The sequence below is a fragment of the Chionomys nivalis genome, chromosome 10 (genome assembly GCF_950005125.1).
Source record: "Chionomys nivalis chromosome 10, mChiNiv1.1, whole genome shotgun sequence".
In the NCBI taxonomy this organism is placed as follows: domain Eukaryota; kingdom Metazoa; phylum Chordata; class Mammalia; order Rodentia; family Cricetidae; genus Chionomys; species Chionomys nivalis.
In genome coordinates this window covers 81,889,204-81,916,816 of record NC_080095.1, presented here as the reverse complement: position 1 = coordinate 81,916,816, position 27,613 = coordinate 81,889,204, and the positions used below count along the sequence as shown (strand labels likewise).

The following is a 27,613-nucleotide window of genomic DNA, read 5'->3' as shown; positions in this document are numbered from 1 at the left end:
GCTCTTTTGAGGGATGAGAAGGGGTCCCATGTAGCCCAGGCTCACCTCAGAATCTCTACAATCGTCCTGCTTTGACCTGAGTGCGGACCACACGCATGTCCCGTGAACTCTTTCGTTAAACACTTCTCCAGCAATTTTTAGCTGATGGAGGTTCGCTTTACCAGTGGTGTCCTGAGTTAACAGAGCAGCAAGAGCGTAGCTGCTGAGAACAGCCCAGGGAGGAGCCTTAAGGGTCCTCTCAGGTTTGTCCCTTGCCTTTTAGGAGAATGTCCACTTACGTTTTCATCAAGAAGCAGAAGACCTGGATATGTTTCATTTTGAAATGAACGTCTTACAAGGAAAAGAAACAAACCGTCATGGCAAATATTATTGAGGGGATCATCCTTTAGGACAGAGCTGGACTCTTCCAAAGTGAATGAGTGTATGGTAACAAAATCTCAGGTTAACAAAATCCTGTACGGTCATGTGGAAAAGGCATGATCAGAATTTAACATGAAAATCACACAAAACCTCCAAGAGCAGACGTTTACTCCTATAAATGATGTATACAATAGATATTCCACCCATATTAACAAGTTTAACAAGTAAAGATAGATATCACACATGAGTGGGCTTCTCTGTGTAACAGCCCTGGCTGTCCTGAAACTCACTCTGACCTTAAACCCACAGAGTTCCACCTGCCTCTGCCTCCCGTGTGCTGGGATTAAAGGCGTGTGCCACCACTGCTCAGCTATTACTCAACTTTTTGATGATCTTCACTGCAACCCATTCTTGTCAAGGATTGCTAACAAAGAGACTTGGGTCTTTGAGTTCGGGAATCATAACTTTCGTTGGGCTCGATGGCCCACACTTGCAGCCTCCATTATCAGAAGGGTATCAAGAATTTAACAAAGCCTGGGCTACATTATGAGTTACAGCATAAATTAGATAACAAGAGTTGCAGCAGGATTGAAGCGGGGACCCTCACCCCCGTACTTTCTAACTAGATAAGATCAGGTGTGGCTCAGATTCCCTCCAGCCTCAGGTTGCCCGGGTATAAAATGGAGCTAATAGAAATTTAACAATGGGCCTGGAGAGATGACTTGGTGGCTAGCAGTGATTCTCTCTCTCTCTCTCTCTCTCTCTCTCTCTCTCTCTCTCTTTCTCTCTCTCTCACTGAGATAGGGTGCTACATAATCTCTGTAGCCCTGGCTGTTCTGGAACCTACTCTACACCAGTTGGCCTTGACCTCACAGAGTTCCGCCCTCCACCATCTCCTGAGTGCTGGGATGAAAGGCCAGTTCCTCCACACCTGTTGGCATTTACTGCTCTTGCAGAGGATCAGGATTCAGTTTTCAGTACCCACCTGGCAGTACACACCTACTGTAACTCCAATTCCAGGGGCTCTGGTGCCGTCTTCCAGCCCCTAAGAGCACCAGCCACATGTGTGGTGTACATAAGCAAGTATACCCCAGCCGTGGTCACGTGGTCATTTTGTGTTGCTGTTAAAATAAAATCACCTGACTCTAGGCAGTGTATAAAGAAAAGAGGTTCATCTGGCTCACAGTTCTGGTGATTAGGAAGTCCAAGCAGCTGGTCCAGGCTCCAGCCTCGCTAAGGTCCTCTGTAGCTCCATTGTGCTTGATGGAGCCACAGAAGGGAAACTACCGTATGCATAAAGAACACATATATGCGCTAAGAAACCGGACAGAGAGAGGTCAGGCTTCCTCTCATGTATGGAGGTTGGTGCCTTTATAACCTAGTTATCTTGCTTGAAAAGGTTCTACCATTTTAACAACACCACCCTGGGAACCAAGATTACAAGATAGGAGCCTCTGGGGGAAAGCCCTTATCCAAATTATTTAAATTATAATAACCCCTGATTCTATTTCTTTGTCCTCTCCTCTAAGGGAACACATTGCTTGCCCCCAGAAAGCCCAAGCCTTATGGGTCGTAGCCCAGCCAAATGCATCCTCACTCTATCAGAGGACCACAGAGCCCACCTGGACTGTGATGGCCCAGGCTATATCTCTGAGTAGGAGGGAGGGGGGACAGACTGTGGAAACCAGGGTCAGTAATGGGTGTTGCCCTGGGTATATCGCACACATCCAGACTAACATACAAGGTGGTCAATCCCAGCCCGTCTTACATCGTCAGGAGTGGCGTGGAGATGGGTAGGAGGTCTGTGGATTGCCCGGTTAGGACAGGGCTATGGATAGGGTGCATCGGGAGGACCTTCTTGCCACATGGCACACTTTTGTTGTCCTCGACTTCTGCATCTGTGACGTCTCAGTCTGGAGACTTGGAAGCCAACAGATGCAGATGGTATTATTTTTATTTTGTTTTTGTTTGTGTGTTTTTTAAAAGATTTGCATTTATTTATTTACCTGTTTATTTACTGTGTGTGTGTGTGTGTGTGTGTGTGTGTGTGTGAGAGAGAGAGAGAGAGAGAGAGAGAGAGAGAGAGAGAGAGAGAGAGAGAGAGAGAGTTTTGATTGGTCCAATGCGGGCCCTGGGAATTGAACTCAGGTCCTCTGAAAGAACAAGTGTGCTGTTAATTGCTGAGCCATCTCTCTGGCTCCATTTGTTTTTGTTTTGTGGGGAGGAGACAGGATCGTTCTACATAGCCCAGCTGAGCCTCAAATTTACTATATAGTCTAGACCTCAAAACTGCAATTCTTGGCGGGGCATGGTGATGCATGCCTTTCATCCCAGGATGCGGGAGGTAGGGGCAGGTGGATCTCAGAGTCCAAGGCTTAGGTGGTGTCATTCCCTTTGTCACTTGAGTTTTCACTTAGTGACAAGGATAAGAACGTGTGTGGTCCTCGTCACCCTTAGAATGACTCGGTGAAGGTCTCTCTCACACCCTGAATACTCAGATGGATGCCAGGCTTCTGCAGAGAGGCAGGCTGAGATGTCGTGTGTAGCTCCCTGAGTGCCACAGGACTTTGTCTTTCAGCCAGACTGGCAGGTGGAGAAGGGCAGATGATGTGAGTGTGGAGGGCAAAGAGTGAACAGCAAGTTGTCGACCGCCTTGGCGAGTTACTCTGTCTAGGGTCTGTAACCCGCCTGGCTGGCCAGTTATTCCAGGGTCACGGAGAGGTACCACCTGAAAGACATGGGCTGATGAGAGGAAGGAGGCTAGGCAAATTTGTCGAAGCCTCCGTTTATTAGAGTCATGGTTGCAGCTTATATAGCCCCTGGATGAGGAGCTTGGGGGGCTGGGGCACGGGATCTTGCCACATGGTCCACGCTGGTCACGTAGGCCAAGAGGTTACGATCGGTCAGGTCATGATTCCTCTGCCAGGAGTTCACAAGTTGACACACCTAGTTCTCTAGATAGTTTGGAATGTGAGGTGGGTTCCGCTAACAGATAGCTCTCTATTAACAGACAATTTGGGTGTGGGATAGGCTTTGTCAATAAAACAATTCTCAATACAATTGGGAAGTGGAGCCCTCTGCAAACTTCTCAGGGCGGTGATTCCTATAATAGTTTTGGGGGGGACATGGCTCCTGACAGCAAGTGCACGTTGGTACTCTGCTCACTAGACCCTATTGACTCCTTCCCACCACTTCCTAAGGCTTGGTTCTTTTGAGGTTTGGCTGCTTCTGGTAAAAGCCCCCTCCTGGTTCCACCTGGAGTTCTGCACTCAGTTGGAGGCCCTAATAATGTCCCCACCCCGTCATCCCCAGGAGGATGCAGACAGACATACAGAGAGAAGTCTCATTGGCGCTCCGGTGTGTGTGCGTGCCCACAGACCTCCTCAGAGCCCGTTCGGCCAGTTCTGGGTCTTGTCCCACTCTCCTTCTCCCTAATTTCCTCTGTCCACCTCCTTCCCTCTTTTATCTGGCAACCAGGACTTACTATCGAGTGTTTCAAACATCTTTTCTTTAATTAAACTTCATTTTTATTAAAGTTATATATGGGTTCATAGTTCAAAAATCAAATAGTGCCAGAAGGCTCAGAAGAAAAAACAGCCTCTCCTGCCAGTGGGGTGGGTGTATGTCAGCTGTGCCGGCTCCTGGCTCCTGCCGCGTTCCTGTCTCTGCCTTGCTTCTCTGCTTTGATGGAGTAGTTCCTTCAGTGGCTGCCCGTGAAGAAGTTCGTGGGAGATCAATTTTAGAGTCCTTACCCAGCAAGCACATTTTCATTCTGCGTTAACACTGAATAGATGATCCCTTTGAGTATACAACTAGATTGGAAATCACTTCCCTGCAGAATTTCGAAGCCATTTTCCCATCGATGGCTGGTACAGGGAGTCTCTGCCATGAAGTCTAACATCCTGACTCCTCTCTCTTTGTCCTGACAAACTTATACCTCCATAGCCCGGGGCACTGAAAGTTTTCAGGGGTGTCTCTAATGTGTCTAATTTTCATCATTTACTTTCACTTTTTGGAAAGCGAGTCTCACTGGACAGCCCAGGCTGGCTTTGATCCACCTGCCTCTGCCTTTCAAGAACGTCATCATACCTCAGGCAATAGACAGCTCTCTGGCTGTAGCTCCTTTTCAGTTGATTGAAGTGAGTACTTGGTAGAGCCATGCAATATGGAAATACCTGTCCTCTCCCAGGTCCTTTTCCTGTTACGTCTTAGATACTTTTTGCCCCACTATTGTCTGTATTTTCCATTTCTTGTCTTCTTCTTAGTTGAATGCTGGGCATTTTTTTTCCTGATCTTTTATTTTACTTTTTTTCTTTAAATTCCTTGTTGTACTTTGTGAAAGATTATTTTTTAGTTTATTTTTAATTGATTGTGTGTATTTGGAGGCCAGAGAGGGCATCAGTGGCCTCCTTTTGCTACCCACCTTGTTCCTTTGAGGGAGGGTCCCCCTTTGAACCTTGGAGCGCAGATTTTTCAGCAAGACTGGCAGGAAGTGAGCCCTCGTGATCATTCTGTCCTCACTGCACGTGGTGCTGGGGCTGCAGACATGCACAGGACCCCACCAACATTGTTCATGAGGGCTGGGATCCGTGATCCCTCGCGTTTATAACACCAGGCTTTCTTAATCACTGGGCCATCCCACCAGCCTTTTATTTATAAGATAGGCTCTCAGCCAGGGGTGGCGGCACAGCTATAATCCCAGTACACAGGAGGTCGGGACAGGAGGGTCTCTGTGAGTTTGAGGACAGCCTGGTCTACATGGTGAGTTCCAGGATAGCCAGGGGTATGTCGAGAGACCCTAACTCAAACAAAACAAAACAAAACAGGATCTGTCTTAGTCACTGCTCTCTTGCTGTGAAGAGACACCGTGACCAAGGCAACTTTCATAAAAGAAGGCATTTAATAGGGGCTTGCTTACAGTTTCAGAAGTTCAGTCCACTCTCATGTTGTCAGCAAGTGTGGTGCTGAAGGAGTAGCTAAGAGTTTCATCCTGATCCATAGGCCAAGAGAGACCCTGGGCTTGGCATGAGGTTTTGAAACCTCAGAGCCCATCTCCAGCAACGTACATCTTCCAGCAAGGCCACATCGCCTCATGCTTCTAACTTTCAAAAAGCACCTCTGCCTGTGACTAAGAATTCAAATCTATGAGCCCATGAGGGCCATTCTTATTCAGACCACCCGGGTCTCTCTGGAGACCTTAAACTCATGATCCCCCGCCTCCGCCTTCTGAGTAGCTGGGATTGTGGGCCTGTGCCGACATGCCCAGTTTGTCTCATTTTTCTCTGATGATTTCACAAGATAGGCATTTCTCGGAAGTGATTCACTCCTTTGTTTGTTTGTCTTTGGTTTGAGGAGGGGGTTGTGCTGGAGACCAAACCCAGGGCCTTTTGTATGCCAAGCAAGTGCTCAGCTCTACCACCGAGCCTCACTCCTCTCTCCTGATGGGCGAGAGCATTTTAATAGACTTGGAGACAGGTTTTGAGATTTTCCTCTGTCCTGGCTCACTACAGGTATTTCGTTTATGTGCTGTTGTCTTTTGTGTTTGGCTGGTCAGCTTCACACTGGGGACTGCTCTAGAGATGCCAGGCTATTGCTGACAATGCACACCTGGAAAAGAGGTCCCAGCAAGCTGGCAGGAAGTCTCCATTTGGAGCTGCAACCCAAGAGAGCATCTGGTCACCAGGCCCAAGGTTGGGAAGATTCCCTGCAGCTGGAATGCTACTTGATGTCGGGCTGGCTTAGGCACCTGGGGGTCCTCCTTAAGGACAGCCCCTGGCTTCTGTCTGCAGCCTGCTTGGAAGCCTCTGTCTGTGGCCTCTCCAGTTCACCTTCTCTGACCTTTGTTTCTCCTGAGAATGTTGGGTCCTGCCAGGCATGGTGGTATTTGGTAGATGTGGAGATGACCTGCACAGAAACCAACTATGTATTCAGCTATGTTTCGTCTTTGTTTATCGTTTACTTTTTTTCTTTATTGAGGTAGGGTTACACTATATAGCCCAGGCTGGCCTTGAACTCAATACATAGCCAAAGCTGCCCTTGAACTTCTGATCCTACTGCCTTAAACAGGAGGGTTTGCAGCCCTCAGTAGGTGTAGGTACCAGGCTTCCTATCCCCAGCCACATTATCTAAATGTCTACGAAAACCTGCTCAGACGTGTATCAATTCAGGTGCGAATAGCAGAACCCTGAGCTATGGACACTTGTGTCTTTATGATGTGTCCCGAGTATGACAAGGAGTCCACAGGTGAGGGGGTGCCAATCCCCAGAGATGGGTTTCTTCTTTTCTCCCCCCTCATGTGTGTGTTGGGGGAGCGGTACCCCATGGAGTCTGTTCTCTCCTTCCACCTTTATGTAGCTCCCGAATATTAAACTCAGGTCACCGGCCGCCAGTGCTTTTGACCACTGTCGATCTCAATGGCCCTCTTCCCCCCCACACCTTTTAAAAAAGAAAATAAATTATCCTTTGAATTATCCTTCAAATCTTGTAGCAAGATGGCCACAGCTGTCCCAGGTACAACCAGCTGCAGGGTCCAGATGAAGCTGAGACCATTCCATCTGTGTCTTCATCCATTTGCTTGGATTTCATTTATATTCCAAGCAGTTTTAGGTTGAAGAGACAGACTTCCTCCTGCCTTCACACGCATGTAACAGAGATTTCCTGTGTTCCTACACACACACACACACATACACACACAAACACACACGATAAATGTTCTTTGATTTTCTGTGACTCTCCTAAGCTAATCACTAGCAGACACAATTAAAAAGACCCACGTGGATTCAGGGTCACAATCATCGTCTTTCTGCTGCTCTGTGTTCTTTGACTTTCTTGCTTCTTTAAAAACCCCTTAAGTACCTTTAGTTGTGGGATTTGGGTAGAGAAGCTGGTGAGGGACTGTGATTCCTGTACTTAATTTAATGGAAGCTTTGCACTCTGGTGTTTATTGTAGAATCATTCACTATCGCCAATATGAAAACAAGCTAAGTGTCTGCTTGTGGGTGAATACGTAAAGAAATGAGGGGCCAGGTGTAGCCGTGCACGCCTGTAATCCCAGCACTCCACAGGCTGTGCCAGGAGGTTTGTGGCTTCAAGGATAGCATGGGCTAATTGTAAAGAGAATTTATGTAAAAGAAAAACAGTGCAATGCTGGAGGAAGGGTTCTTAGCACACGCCTGTAATCCCAGCACTTTAAAGGTAGAGGCAGGAGAATCAGGAGTTCAAGGTCTTCCCCAGCAGGAAAACCATAGGCTCAAGACTGGCTTAAGCTACCCAGTGGGTTCAAGACCAACCTTAGTGAAACTGCCTAAGAATAAAACTGAGAAAGAAGGTTGGAGTTAGAGCTCAGTGGTACACCTTTCTCTAGCTTGCTTAGAGCCTGGATCAATCCGTAGTAGACTGTGGGAGGTGGTAACTCTAAGAAACGATGGGTATGCTAATTTTTTAGTTAACTTGATTGAAATAATAATTTCAGAAGATGCACGTAGAGCCCATGTTTGTCTTCCTATCACTTGTTGGGTAGTAAAGAACGATCAGGGTCCTCCACTACATAGCAAGTTCAAGTCCATCCTGGGTTACACAAGACCCTGTTGCTTAATACATCTCTATAAAACTGAGAAAAAATAAAAAGAAGAAAACAGGACATCCTTCAGTCCCTTTCTTACTTACAGGGTGGCACTGCTCACTCTCTTTTTGTGTCCATTTTCATTTTTTTATAGAAATTCCCCTACATACTGGAAAGTAGCGACAAATTGATGAAAACTTACCTATCCTGATTTTGACATTTTGAGATTTTATTGTAATGCATTTTTGTTAGTGTCTTTTGAATAGCATAGATGATGACATTTCCCTGGTAAAGATTTCTCTGAAAAGTGAAAACCTGGTTGTGGTGGCACAAGCCAGTAGGACGCGCTAAAGAGGCAGAGGCAGCAGGGTCACGAGCTCAAGGCCAGCTTATGGTACACGTTTTGCCAGGCATGGTGGTGTGTGTCTTTAATTCCAGCACTCAGGCCTCTTGCAGGGGTCTCCTCTGTCACTTCTCTGAGCCTGAGGCCAGCTTAGTCTACGCAGAGAGTTCTAAGTCAACCAGGGCTGTATAGAGACCCTGTCTCTAAATAACAGAGAAGTAAGTAAATAAATAAAGCTATTTTTCTGTATGACCAAGATGCAATTAGCAAATTCCAAGTCACGTTTATCCTGCAGGACAAGGTGTTCCTGCCAAGATGGGCTATACTACCCAAGAGCCTTCCAGAACATTTAGAAATAAATGTTTAGGATTTAGCTACATAAATTGTGCCATCGATATTAAATGTTACTGGAGGATATTAAAAAATGATAATATACAAAAGGAGTTCTACATCACTAAGTTCTAAAAAATGTGTTCAGGCTGGAGAGATGACTCAGTGGTTAAAAGCAATGACTTCTCTTCCAGAGGTCCTAAGTTCAATTCCCAGTTTACAACCACCTATAACTCAAGTTCCAGAGGATTCTGCTCTCTTTCAGACACAGGCACACACAAGTGACAGACGGACATACTTACAGACAAGATTCTCATACACACAAAATAATAATTTTTTAAAATAAATCTGTCCCGAGGGCTGAGGCAAGTAGGGTGTGGCTCGGTTGGTAGAATACTTGCCTAATATGCTTGAAGCCCTGACTTTGATCCCCAGAACTGCGTCAACTGGGCATGGGGTAGCACACGTTTACGACCCCAGCACTCAGGAGGCAAAGACATGAGGGTCAGGAGTTCAAAGCCTGGGGTACATGAGATCCTGTCTCAAATCCTGTTCTTGCTGAAAAAAAAAATGACATAGGTTTTTAAAAAAATTCATGTGTGTACACTAAGGAAGTCTGGAAGGATGTAAGCCAAGCGATCGCGACACTTGGTGGTGGGTGAGTATTTGTCACTGAACTCTCAGAAGACATGCTCTGGGTGAGCTCACGTCTCAGGCCCACACTTGAGTTTTTCCCTTGGGCTTGAGTTTACCCAGAGGCAGCCAGCCAGAGGACGAGCACCGAACCCTCGTGGGCCACCGTGGAGAGCTGCCAACCCCTGAGGCTTACTCTTTCCTTTGTAGGAAACTGCCATTGGCCCACCCTTGCCGGCATCATGGGAGGACCGCTTCTTGGTGGCATGGAATCGGTGGCTCTGATTTCCTCAGGAAAACCCATGTCTTCTTCCCTCCCGCTCCTAGACCGTCATCTGCAAACAGCATAAGCAGCAGTACATCTTCGAATCAGAGCACCTACACCCCGGAGCCCCCTCTGCCCCCAGCTGGAGGTGACATTGTCAGCCGACTGTCCAGTGATGAAGGGGAGATGGACGGAGCCGAGGAGTCCGAGAAGTTAGACTGTCAGTTCTCCGCGCACCACCCCAGACCTCTCGCGGTAGGCCTCCTCTGTCCTGTCCCTGTTGGGCCCCCAGACCTCTCGCGGTAGGCTTCCTCTGTCCCATCCCTGTTGGACCCCCAGACCTCTCGCGGTAGGCTTCCTCTGTCCCGTCCCTGTTGGACCCCAGACCTCTCGCGGTAGGCTTCCTCTGTCCCATCCCTGTTGGACCCCCAGACCTCTCGCGGTAGGCCTCCTCTGTCCCGTCCCTGTTGGACCCCAGACCTCTCGCGGTAGGCTTCCTCTGTCCCATCCCTGTTGGACCCCCAGACCTCTCGCGGTAGGCTTCCTCTGTCCCATCCCTGTTGGGCCCCCTGTGCTTCAAAGGCAACTTGGTGATAGCAACAGAGGCCTGAATTTCTAAGGAAATCCCAAAGGCTGAATGGGATTAGAGATATTCTTGACCGTGGAAAGAAAGGGAGGGGCTCCCCACTGGCTGTCATCTTTTAAGACTGCTTGGTAGCCAACCTGACTTTGCACATCTGAAAACAGAGCCTCTGGGCAAGAGTTGGCCAGACGCACCTGCTCTTGAAGCTGTCTGAGCAGCAACTCAGGCTCAGTCTCCTGGACGGCTCTGTTTGATTGCTGTTAGTAAGCAGTGTGACCACAGGGCAGCAGAGCGGGTGGTGAGGGCAGTGTTTCATCCGCCCTGGTGGCTTGCTAACAAAAGCTCCAACAGTTCAGATGGTCATCCGTGCCAGAGGGGAAATTAAGGCATTGGTTGGAAGCTTGTTCACATTTGCCTCACAAACCCCCTGAGAAAGGAAGCGGCTGGTGGTATCCACAGCCACACATTCCAGTGCTGGGCCCTGGGAATATATGTTCTCCACGGTGGTTCATTCTGGTGCTTGCCTGAGTCTGAAGGATTAACTCTGGTTGACTCAGGGGCTTTATCAATGAAATAATCCTGTTGGAAGGCAAGGCTGGCCCCTTCTCCTCTGTGTAAGTCACTTCCCCTTTCTGGAGATGATGTCGACCTATGGCTCACCTATAACCTGAGATTGTGCCAGTACAGAAATAGCGGGGGACTCACTGTAATGGTTTTGCCTACAGTTGTAGAAAACCCAGCGCCTCCATATTCACACAAGATTATCTTATATGGTAGGAAGTCTAGAAGTCAGTACCCTTGCAATCTTGGTTCAACCTCTCTACTATCTGTAAATACCTTGGCTGTTCACGTTTTAATACATCCCTTGCAGCTCCATTGTCACCTAGTGACATTCTAAATGGGAAGAGAGGGGACATAGGGAAAAGGGGTCTTCCCAGATGCTATGCTTTCTTCATCACAAAACAAGCGCTTCCCATGAAACCGCAGCAGACATCTCCGTGTACGCAGTAGAAGTCTGCGCATGTTTGCTGCTGCACCGGCAGGTGGCAGGAAAAGACCAGAGTGTGGTGACCCAGCTGTGCCTCATCCCGAGGTCTGAGAGGAGACACATCTTCTCTGTTACTGCTGCGCACAAGGTATCAAGTCAGAAGTGTGCTGGTGTTAGCAGGAAGACAGGGCCACATAAGTCAGGATGCTGGGGATGAGGGCACAGCAGAGAGGTCTGCCGCTCTGCCAGAGGCGCACGGTGCCAGCTTCTCTCACTGTCTGGCTTCACATCTAAGTGCTATTAGATACACTGGAAGCCAAACCAAAGGGGCCTCCAGCTTCCGAGTCTGAAAGGGATACTGGCTCCTCCCAAAAGGCCAGGCTCTGGAGAGCATCAAGACGTCTGTCCACAGGGCAAGATGTTATAGAAGATTAGCCACGTCCACAGGACATTCATAGGCCCTTAATGTTTTGCTGATTAAAATGGAAAAACCTGTGGGTTTGTGTCTTTGCTTTGTCCTTCTGTTCTCATGGCCAACTGACACATTAAATCATATTTTTTTTTGTAATAAACCCTTGCTCAATGTGTCCTTAGCAATTGGGACGAGAGAGAAGGTGATGGCTACCCCGGGAGCAGCTCCCTCAGACAGGTGGAGGCCAGCTTCTGAGCTGAAGAGTTCCCCTGTATGTTTTCCTCCTTGGTCAGTAAGAACTTGCTGTAGTAAATAATTTGCGGCATCAGATTTTGTGGGTAGCAAGGTTTTAATATCAACCCCCCACAACTCAAGCAGAAGCAGAACAAATGGAAGACCTTGCAGTTAGATCCTCCTGAGAACGGCTCTGAAGGCTGGGTCCAGGATGCATTTGTGGAACGGGTGCCAATTCAGCACTGAGTCTGGGCTTGCGTCCAGGGAGCTGCTGGAGGCCTGGGGGTGGAGGGGGGGAAGGTGCCATTTGAATTATAGAGTCATTTGAAGGCTTCCCTGAGCTCTAGACCCAGCAAAGAGGCTGCTTCTTACATTTGTGTCTCCTGGCCCTCAGGTGTCCTGCCTTATAGCCAGTGCTTACTACACTCCTGATATTTCAGTTGTAAGTTAAATGTAGTGGTTTATTTTAGACATTTCTTTGGAACCTTTTCTCCCAGTCCACATTAAAAAAAAAAATTTAGATGCTCTCACTGTGTAGCTCAAGCTGGCTTTGAACTATTTGAACTCCTGCCTCAGCTTCCTAAATCCTAAAATTCTTTTCTTTTCTAATTCCTAATCTCAATGATCCTTAGACTGAGGAGGAAGAGAATGAAGTCCCCACACGTTATAGATTGATAGCCACCACATATGTAATTACATCTACGCTATAATGAGTCTAAGTGAAATGTAATATAATGTAAGGTAGATGTGTTGTCAGTGTCCACAGTGGGAGGATCAGTCAGGCAAGGCCATTAGCAATGAGAACTATAAGATGAACATCAAAGGGTAGGACCGTAATTGCCAAAGAGGGAAACATCAGGCAGAGGGTACTGGGTAAGGGCTCAGAGGGGTGGTGTACCCCAGGCATCTTCGGAGAGCAGATAAAGAGGGCAGATGTGGCAGAAGTGGGTGGTTCTCTGTAAGTTAGAGGCTAGCCTGGTCTACATAGTGAGTTTCAGGACAGCCAGAGCTACATATCGAGACCTTGTCTCAAAAAACCGAAACAAAACAACAATAACAACAGATATGTTTTAAGGGCTGGAGAGATAGCTCGGTGGTTAAGAGCACCAGCTGCTCTCACAGAGGACGTTCACTTCCCAGAACTCACATGGCAACTCAGTCTGTAACTCCAAGCTCTAAAAGCCTCACACAGACCTACGTGCAGGCAAAGCACCAAAGCATATAAAAATAAATGAAATGGTGCAGGTGCAGTTGGGACTGGAGTGGAAGGGCAGCTCCCAGAGGAAGGAAGCGGTTGGCTCAGGCAGGGAACCCCGTGTTCCTGGAGATAATGGGTCGTGTGATGAAGAGCCAGAGCTGCAAAGTCTCTCTGGACATAGCTGTCCTCTTGTTTTCTATCCTCAAATACTGGCTCCATCTTAGAGGTAACGCGCATGACTCTCTGAGTGGCGCAATTGCTGGCTTAAGTGTGAGGTTCTGCCGAGATCCACAGCTCCACCCACCACACCACAGAAATATTTTTGGCTTCAGTACCAGTCGCTTATTTTATTCTGAGCAAAATTGTACCCCTGTATGTTTTTATGCAAATGTTATTTTTCTCTGTGTGCTTCATATTAGCTTATTAACCTGTAATCACAATTAAAATGTTTTTCTTTTTCCCCTCACAGTTCTGCTCTTTCGGGAGTCGCCTCATGGGACGAGGGTACTATGTGTTCGATAGAAGATGGGACCGGTTTCGGTTCGCACTAAACTCCATGGTAGAGAAACACTTGAATTCACAGATGTGGAAGTAAGTGAGCCGTTTCTTTGTGGTCTAAGTTGACAATTGTCTTTCCATTATCTGAGCCCGAACCCTGTGGACAAGCCCCAACACTTGGCTTGTCAGGGCTCCTGACCGGTTCTAAATGTCAGTGCTAATGAACAGCTTTATAGGGTACCTATAATGTGTTGTTTGGGTTGTTCTTCTTGGGATGGTTGGGTTGGTAAGCTTCTCAAACAATTGAAAAGGATCTTAGGTAAGATCTTGTCTATTCCATGGGATTATAGGCCTTTGCTGTTTTTTTTTTAATTGTTTTCAGATTATCTAAAGATGTCAAGAATATGCTTCTGTTTGTGATGTTAAGGGCTCAGGAGCAATAGTAAAATTTTCTTAATGGTTACAAACCAATTTCTAGCTAGTTGCTGTTCTTGTTAAAAACTGTGTCAAGTTGTCTAAAAGGGCAGGTTCTGAACGGTGCTGTGAAGTGGGTTAAGTTTGTCTTTGGCCCTTCCCGTCTCCCTAGGGCCCTCTCCTCACCTCTCCTTCTCTTTCTCTAACCTGCAGTTTATTATCTGGTGTCTACACCATTTCCCAACGCACTTACACTCTACAGGGACTTACAGAAAGGGGAGACACCTAGGATGCTCTTCAGAAGTCCCAGTAGGCCTGGACCCTCTCAACCATGGCAGACAAGAAGCTATACTTTGTCCCTATTAGCCGAGCTCCAAGTGTCCCCATCCCGCGTTTCTCCTAAAGGAGCTTTGGTGTACTCCGCTAAAAGGATGGATCATGTCAGACTAGGGTCCCAAAGCATCTGAGAGGCCACAGGGCACCCTGAGAAACAGGAAATGAACCCACAGCCTCTCCTCTCCCAAGGCAACTCTGTCACCTTAGCCCCTCTGCACACATAGACCTGAGCACCCCCTTGTTTCTCACAGGGGACTCATAGGGGACTTAGGATAGATGTTGTTATATCAACTAGGAAAGGGCCAAAAGAGAAGCTTATCATGTCTTCCCACGTGGGTGACTGCCCTGCCTGTCTATAGGGCATCATTAGCTCCTGTTTGTATGCATTGAAAATCTCAGAAAGTCCTGCACAGGGATCATGTAGTTCTTGGTTATCGGATGACCTGGCCCTCTGCCTTAGCTTCCAAACATGACAGCCAGCCCTGGTGATTCTCCCAGCACTGCGGCCCCCTGTGTTACGAAAGTGTGAATCCCTGGCACGTGGAAGGAATGTGTTGGTCTGTATTTCGCGCGCTGGTATACTGTCAGCTCAAGCTCCATGTTCCTTTCCTCCTCAGGCACAGAAGCCCGAGCCACCGGGCATCAGGTCCCTCCCCTCTGTTCAGGACTTGCCTAACCAATCTGCTGTCACTGAGCAACATTGGGGCTGCCTGGGTGTCAACCCTGGAGAGCGTAGCACCCCGCTGCCCTCTCAACCTCGGGGCCCAAACTCCAGGCCCTGATGGGCCCGAACCTGGAGGGATGGCAGCCGATGGGGGCATGGAAGACATTAGGAAGAAAAGGAACGGCCAAGACTCTTTTTTCTTTAACAAGCATTTAACTCTGCATCAGGAGACGCCAACACAGTATTCTCTTTCAGCCAGGTCAGCATCTGGATCTCCACAGCAGCTGGCAAGGGGAGGACGGGAGCTGTCAGGAGTGTATTTACATCTCTGGGCTTTTATGTGGGACTTCCTGTAGGCCAGGGTGCAAAGCCTAAGTCAGGGGCCCCCACACAGGTGAAACCCCATCCCATTGAGCACCCAGGGAACACTGAAACTGTTTAGCATTGGGGAGAAAGCTCTCAGGGACTGCCCCGCCTCCCACTTCTCCTCTACCAATGAGGGTTGGAAAGGAGAGGAAAGAAAGGTCTAGAAAATATAGCAGAAGTAGCAGCCATTCCAGTCTTGAGCAGGGGCCAAGTAAGATTTAGGACTTCAATTCTGCCTGTCTCAGAATTTGAAGTATGTATACTGTTTAATGAGCAAAATATAAATTGGGACATTAAGATTCCCAACATTCGGGACGTGACATTGAAGGTCCCGGAAGTGAAGCCCCACCCCCTTAAGTAAATTAATGACCTGGGACTTGTAAATTCCCCTAGGGAGTACATTGCAGCGGCAGCGGGGGGCGCCTGCAGTATTACAGTAGGGTCACAAAAACAGCAGAGGAGTTGTTAGTGCCCCCACACTCTCAGGGAAGGGCTGTGCAGGGCCAGACAGTTGTGAGGATGTGTGCTGACCCTCAGGGCCTGACTCCATGGGAATCCCTGCCCAGCATGCATAGTCCCTGACAATACAGTTGTGTTGCTGCTGAGATCACCTGCTTTCCCATCCTCCGCCCCCTCATCCATCTGTCCATACCCTCATTCATCTATCACAGCAGGGATCTATCTGTGCAGCCAGCATCTTACTTAGGGATGGCAGGAGCTCTGAGGTCCTCAAGGGCTGGAGAAGAAGGAAGCTCTCAGTCGCCATCACGACTGCCTGGGGTTTGGCAACACTTTTGTATTCAATCTCCTTGGTCTGCCAGTTTCAGAGACACTGTGCTTCGCACTGAAGGATGCCGCTGGGTTCCACCCTAGAGATGGAAGCCAAGCTGCAGGCTCTACGACAAGGGACAGACAAATGATCCTCAGAGGGGAATGCCAGGAGAGGGCCTCTTCTCAGCTGGAGGTGGCCTGCGGAGGAGAAGGGACAGTGCGAGGCCCCTCTGCCCTATGCCTCAAGTTTACCTCCTGAGAAAAGGAACTTACCTCAGAGAAGGAAATCTCCTGAAGACATACATTGGGGAGCAAGCAGAGAGCTCTGCAGAAAATAACAAAGCATTCTCAGGCTCCTCACACCACTTATTTCTTTCAGAATCAGCCGTGATCCCATAGCTGCCGTAGCTACCATCTCCGGGTCCCAAGAGTAGCAGCAGCATGGACCTAAGTCATAAGATGCACATGGAGCCATTTACAGCACACGCCAGAAGGCAGAGAGTTTTATGGCTAGGTGCTTTCACATACCTGTAATCCCACACGTAGAGGCAGGAAGACCACAAATTCAAGAGCGGGGCTACATAGTAGGACTCTGTCTGAAAAACAGAAATACATGCAGAGGCCTTAAGAATGGTACCCTGCCTGCCTGGTGCTGGCATTAGTCCATGGACTTTGCCCTCAGGCTCCATCCCACATTAGTTCTAAGAAAGCAGTGGCTCTCCGAGACCCTGTTCACATGCCGGCCTTCTGCCCGTATCTAAATTCCTGATCCCCTCTGGGCACACTGGTCCAGAACTCTCGCCTTTTCCCAGCCCAGGAGCAGGAGGACTTGTTGTACGGCAGCTGTGTGTCAATCCCACTGAAGTAGAGTGAGGGAAAGAGATATGGGCAACTTGATATCATTTTCCAAGTTCTTGACTTTCCATGGCCACCACCATCCAGTGGCCATGAGCTAAAATAGAAATACCTCTCTATGGAGTAGCCAGAGGCATTGGGCAGCCAGCAAAAACGAATGCTGACAAGTTAGGAAATGGTTTCTTTTCAAAATATCTCCAGCCAAAGGTAGCATGGGAAAGAGGAATGGAAGAGGTTGCAATGAGGAGAGGGGGGCATGCCCAGGTGGCCGAGGCCTTTTCTCCTCACTGAAAACCACTTTCATCACTGCTAGCAGTGTGTGAGGTCGGGGAGACTGCTCAGGACATTTATAGTCTTGACAGCATTTGCCGTTTCCTAATGAACCCAGATCAGCACAGAAAGCAGGGTCTGAGGCGTGGAGACAGGTGCTGATGTTGCATTAGTGGCCAGCGTAGGAAAAAGCCATCCTCCAGTTCTCACCATCCGTCAAGGCTTCATTCTCCATAGTCTGGTCCTACCGGGTGTCCTCTGTAGCCCTGCCGACCAAAGCTCACCCGGCACCCCCCAGGCGATGCCCACCCGACGTCTCACTGTTTCTCTTTGGCTCTTCTCTCGTGTTTAGGAAGATCCCTCCTGCGGCAGATAGCCCCATGCCCTCGCCAGCAGCCCACATCACCACCCCTGTTCCAGCATCCGTTTTGCAGCCTTTCAGCAACCCCAGTGCTGTGTATCTTCCTTCAGCTCCCATCAGCTCGAGAATCACCTCTTCTTACATAATGACATCCGCCATGCTCTCAGACGCGGCTTTTGTGGCATCGCCGGACCCACGTGTCCTCATGTCCCACACCACAGCTTTTCCCCATGTGGCTGCAACCCTCAGCATCATGGACTCAACCTTCAAGGCCCCCTCCGCCGTGTCCCCGATACCAGCTGTCATTCCTTCCCCGTCCCACAAGCCATCCAAAACCAAAACCAGCAAATCCTCAAAAGTCAAAGACCTGTCAGCTCGTAGTGACGAATCTCCAAGTAACAAAAAGAGGAAGCCGCAGTCTTCAACTTCCTCCTCCTCCTCCTTGTCCTTGCAGGCTTCCTTCTCATCCCCATTGCCAGGGCCCCACAAAAAGAACTGCGTTTTGAACGCCAGTTCCTCTTTGAACTCCTATCAGGCAGCCCCTCCCTACAACAGTCTGTCTGTGCACACAAACAACGGGGTGAGCCCATTCAGTGCCAAGCTGGAGCCCTCAGGACGGACCTCACTGCCCAGCAGCCCCATGGACATAGTGAGACAGGTGGGCGCTGTGGGTGGCAGCAGTGGCCCCTGTCCCCTCTCTGTACCCTCCCTTGCGCTCCACGCGGGGGACCTCTCTCTGGCCTCACACAACGCCATGTCTTCTCTGCCCCTCTCTTTTGACAAATCAGAAGGAAAAAAACGTAAGAATTCAAGCCCTAGTAGCAAAGCCTGTAAGATCACTAAAATGCCTGGTATGAATAGTGTCCACAAAAAGAACCCACCCAGCCTTCTTGCACCGGTGCCCGATCCCGTTAACAGCACCTCCTCTCGGCAGGTAAGGGAGATCCTGGCACTGCCTTCATCGGCTCTGGGGGGCAGGGGGAGCTGGGCAGTGCCCCTGCTTGGCCAGGTGGCTCAGGCAGGCAACATAAACATGGCTCCTTTCCCCAGGTTCCCCATAGGCAATGCGCATCCTCTGCTCTGAGGGTTCTCAGTGAGACCCTCACTTTGCCGGTCCCTGTGCGCAGCCCTTTACAGTCACTGAGACCCTCACTTTGCTGGTCCCTGTGCGCAGCACTTTACAGTTAGTGAGACCCTCACTTTGCTGGTCCCTGTGCACAGGATTTTACAGTCAGTGAGACCTTCACTTTGCTGGTCCCTGTGCGCAGGACTTTACAGTCAGTGAGACCCTCACTTTGCTGGTCCCTGTGGGCAGGACTTTACAGTCAGTGAGACCCTCACTTTGCTGGTCCCTGTGCACAGGACTTTACAGTCAGTGAGACCCTCACTTTGCTGGTCCCTGTGCGCAGCACTTTACAGTCAGTGTGCACAGCACATTACAGTCAGTGAGATACTCACTTTGCTGGTCCCTGTGCGCAGGACTTGACAGTCAGACCCTCACTTTGCTGGTTCCTGTGCACAGGACTTTACAGTATTCACTTCCTTTAGTCCTCCTGCCAGCCCAGCACAGGGGGTACAAAAACAGTCGTCACTTTACAGATGGGTAAACTGGGGCCCAAAGAGGCTCTGAGATCCCCCATTCCTTTTGTCTGTTTCATACCCTGAGGTTCCAAGGACGACTTCATTAAAGCGTTTTGTTGCTAAGAAGTTTGATCTGAACTGTTGTATCCCCTCAGGACGAGCCTGAGACCCAGACTGGTTAAATGATGTCAGCCCCCCCCCCCCGCCCCTGGAGAGTGGCAGCCTGATCTCCCAGCTTCCAGGTGATTGTCCTCACCTCAGGCTGCCTCAACCTCCCTCCCTTCCTAAAGCAAAAGTGCCCCTTGTACCCAGCAAGGCAGAGCTAGCAAGAGAAGCACTCAGTGCCAGGATACCCACAAGAGTGTGCGTGGTAGGGAAGCTGGGAGATGTGGCTGGCCAAAGAATAGCTGTATCTTTCCTTGAACTCTGCTCCTGTTCCCCAAATTCAGGCTACCTACGCAGCCTGGGAGAGCTGCTGATGACAACCCTCTACCAGATGGGAGCTCAGAGCCGGAGGGAAGGACCCCAGGTTCCTCGGTCTCCTCCGAGTGGGCTTTGAGAACCACCCTTCACCAGGGAACTAATAGACCCTAAGGCCAGCCCTGCTTAGGGATGGGAAATTCAGAGAGAGAGAGAGAGAAAGAGAGAGGAAGGAGATGCATTAATGCGCTGGGTCACCACCTTCCTAATGCCACGACCGTTTCATACACTTCCTCATGTTGTGGTGACCCCCAGCCATAAAATTATTTGTCTTGCTACTTCATGACTGTAATTTTGCTACTTTTTGGTGTCTGATCTGCGACCCTGCCCCCTCAAGAGGCCTCGACCCACAGGTTGAGAACCACTGTTTTGTGTCACCATGTAAGACATTCAACAAAGCCCCAAGAAGAGCACCTTCTGGGAGGGATTCACAAGCACACACACGAGCAAGGGCCAGACAGCTGCAGCCTTGGCCACGGTGAGACGTGGGTTGCTAACCGGGGTCTTCTGTAGACTCAGAAGGAGGCACACAGCTTCTTATACTGGAATGCATGCACACAGATACACTGGGGGTCTTGTGAAAAGACAGGCTGAGGGTGAACAGGCTAAGAGTAAGAGCAGAGTCCGCGGGGGAGCTAACAGGTGGAGCCGCTTCCCCTGCCTGTGGATCTTACCTGCTGCAGCAAAGCTGCCTTGCTTTCCTCATTTTAGATAAAGTTCTACTGGCCGACTACACGTCACTGATGGTCCCTGTCCCCAAACCCTTGAGGTCCAGGAACTCAGTACCTAACCTGCTATTAACCCATTTTTATATACATGAGCCAAGCAAGGCATAGAGAACTTACATGAGCTTCCCAAAGTCACACAGCAAGCGAACAGTGGAGCAGAGACCTAAACCCAGGAGTTGACTCTGGGCTCTTGGGCTTTCCTGTCAAGCCTGAAGGGCCTGGGTATTGAGTGCTGGCTGTTTGGCTCCCAGACTGTCTGAAACACTCAGTGAAACACTCAGTCGGCACGGTGAGTCAGCCCAGCTAGCAGCAGAAGAGCCCATGAACCTCCCTGAGAATGTGCCCCAGAAGCCACGCTGCACCATGCTTGTCACCAGGCAACTGAGAGAAGGCTTTGGCTGGAGTCACCCCTGGGCATTTATTTCTATGTCTTAGGAAAAGGAAAAGGCCTCTGGCAGCTGTGTTGGTTCTGTTAGGACACAGAGAGGAAAGCTCTGGAAACCTAAGATGAGAGCCAGGTATGGCAGCCCAGCAATGGGAAGATGGAGGATCAGGAGTTCAAGGTCGTCCTTAGCTACACAGTGAAATCCAGGTCAGCCAGGGCTACACGAGATCCTGACTCAAAAAGAAATCCAAAATGAGACTCTGTGCCTCGCAGAGAACTCTCAGGTTCTCCTAACTGTGTCTGGGAAGTAAAAGACCCCAAACTTCCACCAGGGTATTTAACGGGACACAGAGCAGTACTCAGAGCGAAAGGTGGGTGCCTGTGTTCAAAGGGGGAGCAAAGATAGTGAAGGGGCTGTTTGGAGGCTGGGGGCAAGAGCCCCCTTTGCAAATGAGCTGGAACCATGGGACTGGACCCTGGCACCAGCTCTTCTCAGAGCCCACCACACCAGGAGACAAAGACAGACCGAAAGAGGTTATCTATGTCCCCAAGCCTGCCATCCCAGTGACCCTGCCAGGCAGGACAAAGTACCCTTTCTCCTCCTTCCCTGCACATGCAAGAGCAGCCCAGCATAACTGGTTTTCTGAAGAACCAGAGGCTAAATCCTGGACCCCCTAGCCAGACAGACCTGAGGAGCCAGGGCTAGAAACATGGTGGGCCTGCACTGCGCTCAGAGATGCATGAGCTTGTGGGCTCTTGAGCTGCAGTGGGATAAGCCCTGCCTCCTGCAGTGTGCACATCCAAGGGGTGAAATTAAGAACTCTGGGAGAGGGACCTCTTAAAAGTGCCCACAAACTGCTGTCCCTTTTTCTGCCATTTAAGTGGGAAGCATCCACTCTGAGTAATCGAGGGAGTAAGACCTGTAGTACCGCCCTCCTCCCCTGCCTGCCCTGACAACATACGGCGTCAGAGGGTCTTCTCGAGTTTGCCTCCGTGTCTGAATGGGAGTTCATGGTGTCTTTCAGGTTGGAAAAAATAGCAGTCTAGCTTTGTCCCAATCCAGCCCTGCAAGCCTATCCAGCCCAGGACACAGCCGTCAGGTAAGTTTCTAGGGGTGGGGGAAGCCACACAGAGCCAATGTCAGACCAGTAAGAACATGCGCTGGCATCGGAAGTTCAAGTCTCACCTCCAGCAGAGCAGATAACCTGGCTTCCAAACATGGACCTTCTTGTTATTAGCTGTGGGTCCTTGAGCAATCTGCTTCCCCCATTTCCTCCTTTATAAAGTGAGGATCATGATGGTCCCCAAGGTTCTAATGGCCTATGTAAAGATTCAACCAGCTTATTGATGTAAAGTCTCTGAAAAATAGCTAAAACATTCTGGCACGTAGCAAAGTCAAGTGTTAGCTGTAATGACCGTTATATTTTGATTCACTTGGGAGAAGTAAGAGTGATCAATGTGTAAACCCAGAGATCAGTGGCTTTCTCCAAAGGGCTATGTGCTCAGGCCTGGGGAAAAGGCGAGGGAGGCAGTTATGCCTCACAGAAGGAGTAGCAAACACAAGCAGCAGGTAGTGACTGGAGGGACAAGGCTGTACTCAGCTGAAGCTAAGTCACACCGAAATTAGCCACACCCACCCCAAATCTCCAAAACCTGTTTAACCCAGGGCTCTACCTTCATTAGCTAACTGTGTCATTCATATTATATTGAAAAAAATGAGCCAATAAAAAGGGAGGCACAGAGAAAACATGCAGTTATCCCAACCCTTTATCCAGGAGAGAGCCCATGAAAGCCACGCAGTTGTCCTCACGTTTCCAGCCTCGGAGCTACCATCACTAACAATGGACGTCTTTATAGCCATGCTCTTAGTTACAAAGTGTGGCCGCTCTTAGCCACATCCAGGTAGTGGATTCTTCTCCGTTCTGTGACATACAAGAAAATGGAGGTGCCCTCCTGGATTTTCATGGATCACCCTGAATGAGACACATTTTTCTTTTCTTTTTCTTTCCTAGAAGAACACAAGCAGAATGGGCAGGATAAGGACTCTTCCCTAACAAGATGGTGAAGCCACTTCGAACCAGTCCCGGTAGACATCCTCCCCAGGAGACTTAAGTCGGGAGAAGGGAGGTCTGTGGGGGGAGTGATTCCTGGACGCTGCTTGTGGCTCTGGCATTTCTTCTTCTAATTCTTTTTTTTAACATGGATTTTTAATTGAAAGAAAGAAAGAAAGAAAGAAAGAAAGAAAGAAAGAAAGAAAGAAAGACAGACAAGGCAAAAGAGCCTGAATTTGAGATTCACAGAAACAGTGTTTTCTCTGTTTTCACTGGTCTTATACCTTCTTCCACCGTCGGGGTTACTCCCCTGTCTCCTGATGCTGCTAGTGCACCGTCATTTTGCTCCCGAGCACAGAGGTGCAAACTGTCGGTTCCGGTTCCGGGTTCTGGTTCCAGGTTGGCACCCACAGAAGCTCTTGAACTTTTAGCGCTTGCAGAGCTCATGCTCTCCCGAGTCCTTTCCCACCCTGCCCTTCCTTTTCACCTCTGGGTCACTGTGCTCCGGAGGCCATGGGAAGCTGCTAGCTCCCACCCACCGGCAGCCCTGGACCACACGCTGGGGAGGAGCCTGTGCTTGGAGGTGCACTGTGGGGTGGGAGTGGACCTTCCGCAGATCTCCTTGTCCAGAGCCAAATGCCAGCCACTAGAGTGAGGTCAGTGGCCCTTTCATGGTGTGGCTTACTCAATGCCAAGGCCCAGCTGTGCAGAAAAGATTCACTGGGTCAGGTACAAGGGTAGAAGGGTAGAAGGGACCTGAGATGGTGGGAACCCAATGATTGTGATGGTCAGAGCTTGTCTGGAATATACTCTGAAGAGTCCGTTCCAAGTAGGGCACAGTGCACAGTTTCCTAAAGCTGGCTCAGCCAGAGACAGAAAGCCCACGGGACCTAGGGAAGTCACTTCATAAGGTGGCACTGTGACCATAGCTCCTGAAAATTCTTGAGATATCAGGAAAGTTCTGGGGCCAGGAAGGGTCCTCCAGAGACAAGTCTGGTTGCGTGGAGGTTTTGTGCCAAACTCCTTGTGGGAATAAGAACTATTACTGGTTGCAAACCCACACCCTTGATAAGCTTGCCCTCCATCCTCAGGCGCTCCAACTCAGACAGACCAGCCAGAGATAGAGAAGAGGCGTGGGCAGGGAGGCACCGGAGCACCACGGCTATTAAGCCCTTCACATTGGAGTCTTGAAAGAAACAGCAGCTCCAATGGGGAATGAGAAAGAGAGTTTGGTACACGGAACAGGTGCTCCGGCTTTGATCTGCCAGACGCCCGCCCGCCCGCCCGTGCCATCCTGAAATCAGAAGTGAATGCTATTTTCGCAGCTGGGCACACCCCCGTCCCTCCCCAAAGATGCCCTTCCCATTCCTCTTCTCCCAACCCAAAGATCAGACTACTGTTAAGTCTCACCACAGAGTTGGAATCTGCAAAGACGGGAGGAGAAAGGAGTGATGTCCGTCACTGGACTTGCACTGACAGTGTTTCTTACAGGATTCTTAAATTTTTAAACAGAAAATGAAGATTTTTTTTTTTAAGTCGGGAGTTGATGTTAAGCACCAGGACATTGGTTGGGTTATTTCGTTTTTCTTTCTCCAGTGTTAAAAGTGCACTTATATGCTGGTCAATTTACGTCGGGGGGGGGGGGTGGCTGCAAATTTAAGGGGTGATTGTTACTTTTTTGTTTGGGGGGTGTTTGTTGTTTTTTAAGGTTAAGACAGATTTTAAGACTTATAAATGTTTAAGAAATTATAAACAAGGTTAGATCCATTGAAAAAAGTTTAGAAGATATTCTTAAAGTAAATTTTTATAGTGTTAATTTTGTAATAATTTATGTTTTACTATATTACAGAGCTAACTGACCAGAATAGTTTCAGAAACAATATGAAACTTGGGAAAGTTTGAGCAATGTTTATATTTTTAAAATGTTCTTTGAATTATGTTTTTATTGTACATTTCTTCAGACTCAAAAGTGTGTATATATCTTTGTTATTTTTGCACAATTTTTGTCTTGTTCGGTTTTAGATGTCTTGTTTTATATATATATATATATAAATATAAATATAAATACATAATTTATTTTGAGTTGTAAAACTTGCGGGATTAAAAACAAAACAAGTCTCAGCAACAAAATAAGCCTCTGGCCCCTAAACTCTGCTATTCAGAGAGGAAAACCGAAGGTTGAGAGGTGGCATGCTGCTTCCAAGGAACGGCGACTTCACAGAGGCGGAGGGAGCAAGCAGGCTTCAGCGAGGTCTGCCCTGGGTCTCGCACCAGAAGCCGCAATAAAGAGGCTCTCCACCTAATGCTGCTTACTTTCTTGAGAGACCGCTTTGACCAAAAGGTGAGGACAATTCCAGAAAACTGATCAAAAAGGGAAAAACTCCAGTATCTCTTTGTTCACAGTTAGCCCCGGGTTTACGTTTTGATGTATTTTTAAAAACGCTTGTAGCTAGGAAAAAAAAAATAATGGAATGCAAAGAAAAGATTTCCTTTGTGTTTGTTCTCATGGATTCCACTGGACCAACACTTAACGCATCAGGAGAGTCGTCCCTTCGGGTCTTTCTGTTCCCCACACCCCACTCAGCCTTCCGTCTCGGCCCCGTGGCTGCTCACACCCCTGTCTGCCTGAGGAGCTCCTGACTCGTCTCAGCCTCCGTATAGACCTGTCAGCCATATAAAATTTAAAAATCAGAAAATCGAGTTGGATAACTTGTATGCCTTCTTTTGTATCAATGTACCAACTGTAAATAACGCTGATCAGCCTTTGTAGGAAATAGTTTATACAGCGTATTCTATTATTGCTGATTCTCAGTGAACTCTTGTTTAAAAAAAAACAAAAAAGGAAAAAAGGAAATTTTCTATTTACACCTTATATTTTGTTATGCCGTCAGCCCATGGCGCTTTAATGAAACTCTGTGGGTTTTATGTAGCTGGTCAGTCATGGGGTGAATTAAATAACCATTGTTGCACAGACTAGAATTTGCACCTGTCCATTTGTCCTTTCCTACTAACCAGTTTTAGAAGCTTTTCCAGAAGAATTTTGAAGAGAGCATGTCCGATCCTACTCAACCAAGGCCACACTCGTGGCGTGGGTTTCTTTTCTATGATCCGCGTTTTGTAACACTAAGCATTTCCCTCCGTCGTCCCGCACCTTTACGGATTAGCACTATCAGATAGAATCCATTCCATGCCTGTGACATTGTAAGCAAATACATGTCCGAAGTAGGTGTAAATAGTAAACTCTATGGCTTACAGGTTTTCAAAGAAAGAATGAAACTGTATCTGTGATCCTGCTGTGGTCCGCACCAGGTCTGGAAGCTTTTCTCCACTGAACGATTGTATTTTTTTTTTTTTGCTTTTTTTTTTTTTTTTTTGTAACATGGCTTTGTAAATAAAATAATTTATATGTTTGTAAAAACAAAGTCTCCTGGCTTTTATGAATTTTATGAGACTATGTTTTGTTTTCCTTGTGAATGGAGGTATTCTCTTTAGAACAGCCCTTCCAAGAGGACATCGATGACGGGAGAGGATGCCGTGGAAGACGGTGAACTCACTGAACGATTCTCTGCAGGAACACCTCTGTGCCTGCCCCTGAACTATGCTCTTCTTTTTCTCCAACAAGACATTTTCTATTTTCTAGAGCAGCTCAGTCAGAAAGCAAATCAACACATGATCCAGAGTGTAATTGCAGATTGTAGCAAATGCTTTGGTGGGAGAAGGACCGAGCTACGGGGGAGAGAAAATGATGACAGAAGCTGGTCTAACATGGAGGGGTTCTCCATGCTGGGAGCTCCCTATGAGGAAAAGGTAGAAGGCAGAAGTCTCCCGAGGCAGGAAAAGCCTCGTGAGTCTCTTATTGGTGGAACAGAGGCAGAGAGACAGAAGAAAGGACCAGGTCACCTAAGTGCTGGCAGAGTTGGGCTTTGAAGGGATTTGGGTAGCGATGTGGAGCTCTCTGCTCCCCTGAAGTAGCACAGCACCTGCTGTCTAGAGCATCCTGTGTAAGCCACTGCAAGAGACCAAAAGAGATGCCAGGCCTAGTGGCACTCAGGAGGTAGAGGCAGGAGGATCTCTGTGAGTTCCAGGACAGCCTGAGCTGCAGAGTGAGACTCTGTCTTGGGGGCTGAGGTGGTCTTGTGGCCCCAGGACAATAATATCTATAAAGAGAAATGATGGGTTAGGCGCATTACAGACAGTGCTGACTAGGACTTGCTCAGTTAGTGAAAACTTTCACAGGAAGCATGTTGGGTGCAGACTCTGTTTCTTCAGCGGTGAAAGCCCAAGGGAGAAAGGGCTTTGTTGTGGCTGCAGGAGTGGTGTTTCCTGTCGGAAGCTGTGAGTCCCACTCGCCACTGAAGTAGCCTGGGGTACTCTCTGAAAGCAGTTCAGTGTTTACCTAGTGCAGAAGAACCACGTGCAAAATGAAAGCCCGAATCTTCATTTTCACTTCAGCACACCTTTGAAGCCACCCAGGCCCTCGCGGGTACGCCTTTCCAGGAAGCTGCCAACAATGCAAATGACAGTCCCTTCTGGAACTGTCCCATGGCTCCCATGGTGAGCTCAGAGTGAGGGGCAGAACCCCAAAGAATATGCTGAAGATTTTTTCAGGGTGGGGGTGAAGACATGTTGTCATATGGCCCAGGCTAAGGATGAACTGATTCTGCTGCCTCCTACCAGCACGCATCACCGTACCCCCAAGGCACTGAAGTTTGGGCTGCCTATATTTGAAAGGACATAAAGGTTTACATGTGAGCCTAGGATGCGGGTTTGAATACACTCTTAATTACTGCAAAATAGTGATCTTCTTGAACTGATGTCACACTCTTAGAAACAAAGACTGAGAGACCCAAGTGATGTCTGCAGTGCTCAAGGAAGAGGAACCCCTAGCTTCATTGCTACTTTGTCAGAGTAGATTCCCAGTCTGCTGAACAGAGGAACGAGAGACT

General features: G+C 48.6%; 1 protein-coding gene across 11 annotated transcripts in view; it reads left to right on the top strand.

The window, feature by feature from the left end:
- The window catches only part of Atxn7l1 (ataxin 7 like 1), a 214,089-nt gene extending 188,057 nt beyond the window's left edge, over window positions 1–26,032 (top strand). For 3 of the 11 annotated variants that reach the window (XM_057782311.1, XM_057782315.1, XM_057782316.1), the window contains 4 exons: window positions 9,555–9,747; window positions 13,377–13,498; window positions 14,773–15,078; window positions 17,434–19,408. In XM_057782311.1, the coding sequence (XP_057638294.1) occupies window positions 9,555–9,747; window positions 13,377–13,498; window positions 14,773–15,078; window positions 17,434–18,526 (1,714 nt within the window). In that variant the 3' untranslated portion in view covers window positions 18,527–19,408. Of the gene's footprint in view, window positions 1–9,554; window positions 9,748–13,376; window positions 13,499–14,772; window positions 15,079–17,433; window positions 19,409–21,641; window positions 21,717–22,628; window positions 24,298–25,368 lie in introns of those variants that run through there. The other 8 variants (XM_057782308.1, XM_057782310.1, XM_057782307.1 and 5 more) reach the window with 8 other exon arrangements.
- Window positions 26,033–27,613: the final 1,581 nt, after the last annotated feature.